This window comes from Hyperoodon ampullatus (genome assembly GCF_949752795.1).
Source record: "Hyperoodon ampullatus genome assembly, chromosome: 2".
NCBI classification, from domain to species: Eukaryota; Metazoa; Chordata; class Mammalia; order Artiodactyla; family Ziphiidae; genus Hyperoodon; species Hyperoodon ampullatus.
Window position 1 is genome coordinate 75,588,345 of NC_136915.1, and position 11,375 is coordinate 75,599,719.

Sequence of the window (11,375 nt, forward strand, 5' to 3'; positions counted from 1 at the left end):
AAAATCTGATCGTTTCACTCAGCATTTCTTAAAGCAAAGCTTTAACTTTTTTTTTTTTTAACAGATATTTGATTACAAAGGCATGCAAGGCAGCAAACATTGGAAGCAGGCTTCTGTGATGTAGAAGCCACTACAAGGTCACAGAAGCTAAAAACAAATGTTTCAGAATTCCTGGGGACTGTAGTTAGTTTCTCTTCACTCCTGGTTTCTGTGTGTGTGCATGCGTGCGTGTGTGTGTGTGTGTGTGTGTGTTCCCAATTCTTTTCAGACAAAGGGCACATTTCCCAATCCTAGTAAAGGTGGTAATAGTACTTGGTTAACTAGGAATCCTGGTAGGATTCATTAGCAAGATGGGGACAGTTTCTCATGAGGAATGTTTTATAGATCCACACACAAGATGTTGGTGCTATATTACAGGATTCTTATTAAGCTAACATTTGATGGTCAGGGTCTCACTTATCATGTTTTATTCATAAATGTTGCAAAAGCAAAATGAATTATTAATGCAAAGATCATTTGGCAGAGATAGGAATCATTAACAGAATTTCACCGGCACTGGGGGCGGTGGGGGTGGGGTGGGGGGGTGGTAGAAGATGGTTTACAGGGACTAGCAATGCAAGCACAGAGCTTTTCAGATCTGTGGTGACCGTGCTTTCAGACTGGCCTGGGTCTCCAGGAACTGAAGTGGTGCCATTTGTCTGCTGTCGGATAGCCTTTGCAAAGCACATCCAGTTAGCTTCCTCCTGGCTACTTGCCCACAATACAAAACCTGCCGTTATGATGGTGCCAACAGTAGGTCCCTAGTCCCCCTCTCCACAGTACCTGCGACATTACTGGGGAAACAAGAGCACTCTGCTTGAATACAGGGCAAGGCTCTTCAGATTACCGAACTCTTCTTAGTGCTTACTATGTAAATTGTTTAGTACCTTCTATGTGTCAAGCACTACACTAGGTATTTTATGTGTATTGTCTCATTGTATCCATAAAAACTTGCCATGCCAGGGCTACTGATATTATCCCCATTTTACAGATGGGGAAACTAAGTCACAGGGAGGTCAGGTGAATTGCTCAGGGTCATGCAACTTGGAAGCTGCAAAGCCAGGATTTAAATCTGGTTCCCTCCCTATTCCAAAGCCCCTGCTCTTGCCATCTACTTTAATGAACATAAAGTTTGAAGAATGTGGAGCTGTCATTCCCTGGGAGATGTTGTCATAACTGTCACCAAGCTGCAGAATCTTTAAAACATATCAAGAGCTGGGCTTCCCTGGTGGCGCGGTGGTTGAGAGTCAGCCTGCCGATGCAGGGGACGCGGGTTCGTGACCCGGTCCGGGAGGATCCCACGTGCCGCGGAGCGGCTGGGCCCGTGAGCCGTGGCCGCTGGGCTTGCACGTCCGGAGCCTGTGCTCCGCAGTGGGAGAGGCCACAGCAGTGAGAGGCCCGCGTACCTCAAAAAAAAAAGAAAAAATCAAGAGCAAGGTAAACATCGAGAGATCAAGTACCTTTACTGAAATAAACTTAACTAGAAATTAAGGGAGATACAAGTTATAAACGTCATTACGTGGGTAGATGTTGTTCTAGCCCTATCACTTTCAAGAGGCTGCTAATTAACCTTGAAAAATTGGTTCCTGGAGCCAATCTGCTTGGATTTGAATCTCAGCTCTGCTACTAATCTTGGGCAAGACACTGAACCTCTCTGGGCCTCAGTTTCCTGGTAATAATAACAGAACCTCCCTCATAGGGTTGTCATGGAGATTAAATGCAATAAAACGTGTCTCAGAAACCATGTATTGCACACAGTGGATATTAACTATTATTATTTTTTCCAGTATGGGTCTATGGGGAAGATGCTTAAGTCCATCCGAGTTTCCTCATCTATTAAACAGATCTGCAGAGAGTTGTTATGAGGGTTAAATGAAAGAACATCCTAAAAGCGTGTAAGATGCAGACCCCCTCATAGTAAGCAATCAAAAAATGTTCGTTTGTTTTCCTCTTCCCAAGATAGACCTCAGTTTCCCACCCTATGAAATGGGATACCCACTCACTCCCCTCATGCCACTGTTTACCTCACAGGCATGTCACAGCCAGAGCCTGCCAAAGGTCAGACTGCACATGAGGAAACCTGATTTCCTCACTTGTTCCTTCTGTTATAACCTCAACAAGTGTGTTCCAGACAGCGTGCTACACGTTACATATGCAAAGGTAGATAAATAAGGTACAGACCTCAACTTCAAAGAATGTACACCCTAGTTCAAGATAAAGGCATGTAAACAAATGAAGTACACTGACTGAGGTATGGACAAGATAGAGAGTGGCCCAAAGGAGGTAGGATCAGATTCATCTAGGCAAGATTCAGAGAAGATAAGCCCTTGAGTTGAATCTTACAAGACGAATGCAAGTTTCCCAGGCAAAACAAGAGGAAAGGTATTCCAGCTGAAGCAAAGGCCTAGCAATGCAAAGTGAAAAACTGTAAATAATTACTTATAGCTGAGTAGAGGGTGCATTTAGGGGAGTAGGAAGAAAACAGGATAATGCTATCTTCCCCACTTAACCGTACAGAATTTCCATGAGACCAAATGAGAATAACGTATTAAAACACTGAAAACGACATAGTGTCGCAGGAATGTCATGTATGATTGTTAGTAGTACTCTAGCAAGGCGTATATGGCACGAAATTTTCACCCATTTCCTAGCATGAGAACTCCTGGTACTGTTTCTTCTCTTACCACCGCTTTGTCCCCCTCCCCTCTCCCCGGAGAGAAGGCAAGGTGGATTCAGCATTGATTGGAGTGGAAAAGTAGAAGGGAGAAATTAAAAATTCCAGCTCTTTGTTTCAATGACCACAAATATTTTCAAAGTCCCTTAACTGTAATGTTGCCCATATTTTTGAAAAGCTCTATCCTTATTGGCCAGAAAAGTAACCTGGACCCTAAGACCATGGTTTTTCAAATGTTCTTCACTATAACCCATACCAAAAAAAAAAAAAAAAAAAATATATATATATATATATATATATATATATATACACACACACACACCATAATCCAGTCTCACACACGCACAAACATTATGAAATACACTTACACCTACTATACGCAATGCACTCTGATATTTTCTCTTCTTTCCTACTTTATGTCATTTTTTAGAAGTGTCAGTTACAATCTCCTAATTGAGTTCACTACTTGCCAGTAGGTCACAACTTGCAATTTGAAAATCACCATCCTAAGAGACAGGAAGGTTTACGAAAGATTTCAAAAGTATGGTTCACAAATCCTTTGAATCTTTCTTTTCTTTTGCATTTCAAGATACTGCAGAATAAAAGAAAGCCCAGCCCATTTCCTGGAAAATAAAACATCCATGTGTGCACAGTTCACATAGTATGTTGTTTGACAATAAATAAGAGGTTTCCACATGGGGTATCTTATGTGTTTGGGGTTGCTGTGGCTGATTAGGCTGGCTGACAAGTAAGATTTCAAAATACAGGAGTCTCTCTTAGGCAGGGCCTTGGTGCCCTGTGGAAAGTAGGATCATATGTCTCCAATGTCTTTTCGATGAGAACATTCAACAAGCAACTGGTGGTGCAGTGGTTGGGAGTCTGCCTGCCAAAGGAGGGGACATGGGTTCGAGCCCTGGTCCGGGAAGATCCCACATGCCTCGGAGCAGCTGGGCCTGTGCGCCACAGCTGCTGAGCCTGAGCTCTGGAGCCCGTGAGCCACAGCTGCTAAGCCCGTGTGCTGCAACGGCTAAGGCCCGCACTCCTGGATCCTGTGCTCCTCAACGAGAGAGGCCACCGCAATGGGAGGCCTGCCCACCGCAGCGAAAAGCGGCCCCAGCTTGCCGCAACTGGAGAAAGCCCGCATGCAGCAACGAAGACCCAATGCAGCCAATAAATAAATAAATAAATAAAATAAAAAAATAAGCAACTTCTTTCATGTAAAGGGCCCATCACACATTATAACCCAGAAGTGAGCAGCATTCTGCCTCAGGTCTGCTGAAATGGGAACACAATGCCTAGATGCCTTTCCAGTCACACACAGACTTAAAATCCACACCGCCATCGTCACTACCACCACCTCCCTCATCCAGGAAAGAGTCTGCTCCCCATCCGGCTCTATATGCTTTTTGTGTTCAACCAAAATCCTAAAGCCACAGAGAAACACAAAGGTCATCTGGTCTACCCCTCTCCTTCCAAAGAGGATGGCCAACTAAACTTTTCTGGCTCATAGCTGAGTTATTTCCCCTTGTACATCAACATGCATCTGAGTTCCATGGGGCCTTCCTTGTGTTACTGCAAAAGCTTTACATGTCTCTGCCATCACACTTCTGATTATAATGTTTCTCCTACATAGAATTCTTTCCCTCCTGCCAATACAAATCCCACCCATCCTTCCAGATCACACCTCAAGCTCCCTAAGAAGCCTTCCCCAAACTCTACAGCCCCTAGTTATCCATTCTTCCTTCTCTGAAATGAGATTAAGCTCACTGAATACATGCAGCCCTTTGCCTCTTAGATGCTATTTAACAGACAGTTGATATATATTTATTGATTAACTTTCTAAGACTTAAAAGAAGTTACATATATAAGAAACTTTAATCTTAAATTAGCCTTTCCTACAAAATATATATCAAGGAGTAAACAGAAAGGTTTAGCATTTTATCATGAAGTTTTTAAAATCAGGTAATCATTAATGAAGTAAGTATTAAGCTATTAATTTCCATATACTCAGAACCAATGACTACAGTGATGGTAGGTCCTGCCAGTCCTGTTGATTTTTCTAATGCATGTACTATCATATGAGAGACACCTGTATTAGGCAACCAAATTCTTACATGTACCAGATAGAGCAACTAAGGGGCTTCCTTCCTAAGGAACACCATGAAAGATGCTCTCATGGAAGGGGACTCTGTGCTTTGATACACAGTCAATCCATGAACTCTGTGTTGGCTTTGGCTTCTTACTGTCATGGTAGGATTACTGAATTTCATAACTTGGAAAGAATTTAAAGTTTACCTATTCAACCTCAGATGAGGAAATTTAACCAAGAAAAGGTGAGCTAATGTGCTTCAGATCACCCCTGTAGAAAATCACAGAGGTGGGGCTAAAACCCAAATCTGTTATCTGAAGAAGTCAGGAGCTGGAAGCCTAAAAACCTCATACCACCTAGCTCTTCGGTTTCATTTCCCCTGTCCCCAGACTTCTTGTCTTCCACCAGATCCCTCTGTCTCACCACTGAGGAACTTCCCCAGGTCCTCCACACCAAACTGTCTTCCTGATGTTAACCAATTCCCCAATGTTGTTTCATCTTGATGCCCTGACTTCTCTTAACCTACTCGGCAATTTCGCTGTTTCTTCTGGTTTTGCCCTTATCCAACACCACACCCGCCCAAACCACACAGCTCTTTTATTTTAAGCCCTTCCATACATTCCAAAGTTACATATGACACTGAAGCTGGTGACCATGATGACCATCTCACAAAAAGTCCTACCTAGGATGACAGAAGTTTTTTTTGCCATCTCGTGCTGTATATAATATAGAACATGATGGAAAAAAGTTTTCTCTTTAATTAGGCAGGTAGTTTCTCAAGATACATAGCCAAGCAAATGTTTATGCTTGCAAGTTAAGCAGGGAAAGTAGCAGAGTTGCTGACACTACCAATAAGTACCAAAAACATCAATAGCTCTAGCTCAAGAGTGGAAAAATGGATTAATGTGACTACTCTTTTTCTTACTGTTGTCTATGTTCTTGTCAAGACACTAAAAGGAGAATGAGGTGGTCAAAGCAGAAGAGGAGGCCAGTAAAATGTCCAAATAAAGCAAAACTAGCTACAGAGTGTAGCTAGCATAACTAGCTACAGAGTGTGGTAATAAACATGTGGACTCCAAAGGCCAACTGGTCAGTCTTGCTTCCACCATTAATAACAAGTGACCTTGGGCATACTGCTTAAACTCTCCACTCAGTTTCTTCATCTGGTAGGGGGATGACAGTAGCGCCTATCTCACAGGGTTGCCATGGGAATATCTCACAGGGTTGCCATGGGAATTAAATAAGTTAATATCTGTAAAACACTTAGGACAATGCTTGACACATATTAAACCCTACATAAATATTTGTTAACAAAAATAAATCCTCAGTTTCAAGTTATTTTAACTATCACACTATGTGTCTGCTGACCTCCAAATCTTATTAGCAGTTTCACGACCTACAGACATCATGATGGCTCCCATACCACACCATATATACCCTGCATCCTCTATTATGAATTGTTTCCCAAGAATTCATTTTATAGTTCCTTCACATTGGGAATTAAAAGGAATATAGTCCTGGCTCTCTCTCAATAATGGTCCCCATGGCTGCAGCCACCACACATGGTGAGAAAATGACCTCTCTAACGTAGAACACAAGGCCTGTGAAGCCACAAAAGTTCTTGTTTGCTCACATATCACAAATTCTACCTGTAACCCGGGACTGGAATTGGGGCACAACTGGCTACCTGCCATAGAGAAAACAAAATAAAGGGAAAGTTCTTTGCCCCAAAAGTGTCTTCTTGGTCCAGGGCTCACAGTGGAGAGCAAAACTCTTCAGAGCTGTTTAAACTCTGTCTTAAAGACTCTCCTCCCTCCGTTTCATTTCCTTCTCATCAGGCTCTTGGCTACACTAGTTTTGATCTTCTCAAGGTCACCAAACAACTACCACTCTGCTAAGACTACATCTGACTCCACCTCTGAGGAGTATTAACATTGCTGATACACCCTTTCCTTCTCACAGCCTCCAGGCCACCATATTCTCCTGGGTTTTCAGGCTTCTCCTTTTCCCGGACTCTTGTGACGTTGTTCCCTGCCTTCCCACCCTCCCTACGTTGGAGTACCCCAGGGCTTGCTCCTCAGTCCTCTTCTCTCTTCCATCCACACTCACCTCCATGGTGGGCTCATCCAGTCTTGTGGTTTAAAATACCGTATTTGTCCCCAAACGACTCTCAAATATAGATCTCCAGCCCAGACCTAAATCCTCAACTCTTGATTCAATAGGATCAGTTCAATAGGGGAAATTCAATTCACTGTCTAATAAAATCCTAAACTTAGCTAGTCCAAAGCCAGACTCCCAACCTTCCCCCCTAATCTTCTCTTCTGTCTTCTGCATCTCCACAAATGACGTGCTCCACCCTCCCCTCCTCCTCCCGCCTTTCTTCATACCTTACTGCTCAGCAAATCCTATTGACTCTACCATGTAAAAAAATTCAGAATGCAACCTTGTTGCATCACCTCTAGACTGCCCTCTGGTCCTAGTCATTACCATCTCTCTTGAGTACTGAAATACTCTCTTAAGCAGTTCTCTGTTTTTACCCTTGCCCCACTACAGTACTTCCTCAAAACAGCAGCCAGAGAGATGCCATTAAAATTCAAGTCATGGGAAGCAGCTGCATAGCACAGGGAGATCAGCTCAGTGCTTTGTGACCACCTAGAGGGGTGGGATAGAGAGGGTGGGAGGGAGGGAGACGCAAGAGGAAAGAGATATGGGGATATATGTATACGTATAACTGATTCACTTTGTTATAAAGCAGAAACTAACACACCATTGTAAAGCAATTATACTCCAATAAAGATGTTAAAAAAAAAATTCAAGTCAGATCACGTCACTCCCTCGTTCAAAACCTTCCAATGTCTTCTCCTCCTCTCCCTCAGAAAAGCAAAGGCTTTGTGATTAACTGTGCAGCCTGACTGAATCTGAGTCACTCCACCTATACCACCTCAACTCTCTGACCTCATCACCTCCCACCCTCCCTCCACTCCACTCCAGCCACACTGGCCCCCTTGCTGTTCAGCCTCCTATGCTCACTGCATCTGCTGCCTGGAACACCCTTCTCCCCACACCCACATGGTTCACTCCCTCATCACTCTCCCATCTTGGCTAAAATGTCGCCTGCTAGGTGAAGCTGTCCCTCACAACACTTTTTAAAATTGCAAACTATACCTGCTTAGTGCACTCCTTACCTCTCTTCCCTGCTTTATTTTTCCCCATTAGACCACTCAACATCTTATTTTACAAATTTTATAATAAAATGTACTGTAAAATTATTTTGTTTGTCCCCATTAGAATACTTATATCGTCTTCCCCTATTAGAGTATAAGCTCCAGACAGGTGAGGGTTTCGGTCTGTTCATGTTCACTGCTGCATTCCTACTACCTAGTAAGTGCCTTGTATACAGCAGGTGCTCAACAAATATTTGCTGAATGAAGGGGAATAATGGCTGACTTGGTTCCTCTTACCTAAGACAGTCATCACCGTCTTCATTAGCTTCATGGGTGTCCTCCGGTGGCTGATGGATCCACTTGTATGCGGAGATAAGACGTTGGTTTTCCTCTTTACGTACATGTAGATCCGCAGGTACACCACGACCATAATGAAGAAGGCCATGAGGTTGGACACAGTCCAGAAAATGAGGTAACTCCTGCTATAAATGGGGGCCAGGGAAGAGCAGGCAGAGATGTCGCAGAGGCAATTCCAGCCCAGTGTGGGGACAGCCCCCATAAAGATGGCAATGGCCCAGATGAGCAAGATGAGCAGCGTCACTCTCTTTTTGGTCAGGTTGCTGTGGACTCGCATCCTCATGATTGACATGTGCCTCTCCACGGCAATAACAAACAAATTGGTCAGGGAGGCTGTTAAGCTAGTGTCCAGAAGCCCCTGGCGGAGAAACCAGCGGTTGACAGTCAGAGTTTTTGAAACTGGGCCAGTGTTAAACATCAGGTATACATAGGCAATTCCAGCAAAGAAATCTGCAGCAGCTAGGTTAGCCAACAGGTAGTAGAAGGGGAAATGAAGCTTTCTGTTTTTGATTACTGCTGCGATGACCAGAGAATTAGAAAAAAAGATAAACAGGCAGAAAAATGTTCCAACACACAAAACAGTTACAAGCTTCGTTCCTGTCCACTCATTGGCAGTGTCAGTGTTGCTCCTATTATAAAAAAAGTCCATCTGCTTATCATAGTAACACTCATTCATTGTGGAGAAGAACTGAACATCCTAGAAAGAAATTTAAAGAAACAAATATCACTCTTTGGAAAAATCAATCACTAAACCACCAATTGCAATTGCTAAGCCCCTTGTTCTAGTCAACTCCTGTTCATCCTTCAAATCTCAGTGTAAATGTCCTTTGCTCCAGGACCCTGGCCCCCGACCACCTATCACAGCATTTATCTCATATCAGTCATCGTTGTCTGTTTCCCAGTTTAGGCACAAGCACAGTGAGGGAGGGTCTGTGTCTATTTTGTTCACCATGACAACCCCAGGACCCATCTGCCCTGGCTGCCTCAAGACAGGTATTTGCTGAATGGTTGGCTGGCTGGTTGGCTGAATGAATGAATGGTCATGGAGGCAGTAATAGGTCAAATATTCTGAGCCTTGCAATAATCCCCCCCACACTGGTAACAATTATAGCCTAGCACGTTAAGCCTTCTCCTGGTGGTTTCCAGCTCATTTCTTATTTATAGGTTCTGTTCATTAATCAAGGGCAGGTTGGTAATGCCAGGCACATTCTTGCCCAGATAACAGGTGTTGAGTTACTCTTCACATGACCAAATGGCTTCCCCAAGAGATTAATTTTCTACCACTTCTGATTCCAATCCTGATTCTCCTTTTGCCATCTTTTAGTTTCAAACTACAATGACAATACTTGTTAAGCATGTGGTGCAGGGCTGGCCACTTTGGCCTCAATCTTCCTTCCTTACCTTTTTGTTCACTTCTTTCTTATTCTCCTAATCCAAATTGTACCAGTGTGAGTTTGCATATTGGATTTTCCACCTCAATCACTTCAAGTTAGTTTCCTTCCCTGGGCTCTCTTCAATACTGATGGTAGTAGAAGACCAGGCCTCCATGGGTAAGACTAGGATCTGGAGTCCAAGGGTGTGAGAACACTCCTGCCAAGGAAGGGCAAGTCCTCCAGACACATGTCTGAAAGTAGACCCCAAAATGGGGTATCAAACAGACAGGCAAGACACTAATCTCGGGACTAGATCTCTTGCAGCCCAAAAGTGAGGGATTCTGGCCAAGGAGGGGCTGGGCAAGGACTCAAACAATGCCCATCCATCTATGCTTATTAGGAAGACCAGGTGTTCTGCCTCACAGTAGTCTGGCTATAGCCAAGAAGTGTCCAATCAATGGAGACTGGGGTTGAAGGCCAGAAAATCTAGCTTCTGGGGAGAATGACCACGGGCTCTCTCTCAAGAAACAAGGTTACAACTTTTTTGCTGGAAAGCTGGAGATCCAGAAGGCCCAGGCACTGAGCAGTCCACTGGTGGGAATGAAGTGGCTCTAAAAGTAAAAGCTTACTAGAAATCCCCAGCTCTTTAGGCTCTTATAAATTCTACAGTCCAATACCACATCCAGAATCAGGATAAGTGGATCAAATATCAGCTTGAAGTAGTACAAAATAGAAATTTATCATAGATAGTCTTCTTTTTATATATTTATATTTTAATGGTATAATGATATTTTTAATGAATTAGATATATGCATCCCTGCTGTAAATAATGAAAGGTAAAATATCATTTTATATGCTTAAAATAAACAAAATGGGAGTGGTCTCAAGAGACAAATGGTTCTAGTGCCTTTCAATTACAAGGAAGGGGGATTCCATTTTAATAAGGACAAAACAAAGATACAGCAGGGCAATATATCTACACTACATCATGATAATTTTCCCAAATTAAAACTATAGATCTACATGATAATTTTAATAGCTTCATAATATTCCAGTTTGAAAATACCACACTTTACTTAACTCATCCCTAATATTTAGGTTGTTTCCAATATTTCACTTTTACAAGCAAGGCTACATTCTTATGCATTAATCTTTACACACTTGGCCAATTATTTCCTTAGGATTAATCTATGGATTTCAAGTTGATGAAGTAAAGAATATAAATTTATTTAAAGTTTTCTGATACATGTTGTTGAACTGCCCTTGAGATAGATCATATTTCTAATCCCACCAGCACATATAGGAGTTGAATAGCAGATACTAATCTAGTGAAATTCAATTTTAATATCCAAGGGGAAAATGTAGCTTTCAACAGTACTGAAAGTACACAGAAATTCAAGACAAAAAAATCCAAAAACCACATAAGAAATTTTAATGATCATGTGTCTTCTTATGTATGCAATTTTTTTAAATAAATAAATTTATTTATTTATTTTGGGCTGCACTTGGTTTTCGTTGCTGCGCGCGGGCTTTCTCTGGTTGCAGCAAGCTGGGGCTACTCTTCATTGCGGTGCACGGTCTTCTCATGGCAGTGGCTTCTCTTGTTGCGGAGCATGGGCTCTAGGTTTGCAGGTTTCAGTAGTTGCAGCACGTAGGCTCAGTAATTGTGGCTCATCGGC

The 11,375-nt window shown here is 42.7% G+C and overlaps 1 protein-coding gene across 1 annotated transcript in view; it reads right to left on the reverse strand.

The window, feature by feature from the left end:
- LPAR3 (lysophosphatidic acid receptor 3) overlaps window positions 1-9,014 on the reverse strand; it is a 47,932-nt gene extending 38,918 nt beyond the window's left edge. The window contains exon 1 of the mRNA XM_079697048.1: window positions 8,264-9,014. Within this exon, the coding sequence (XP_079553174.1) occupies window positions 8,264-8,999 (736 nt within the window). The 5' untranslated portion in view covers window positions 9,000-9,014. The remainder of the gene's footprint in view (window positions 1-8,263) is intronic.
- Window positions 9,015-11,375: the final 2,361 nt, after the last annotated feature.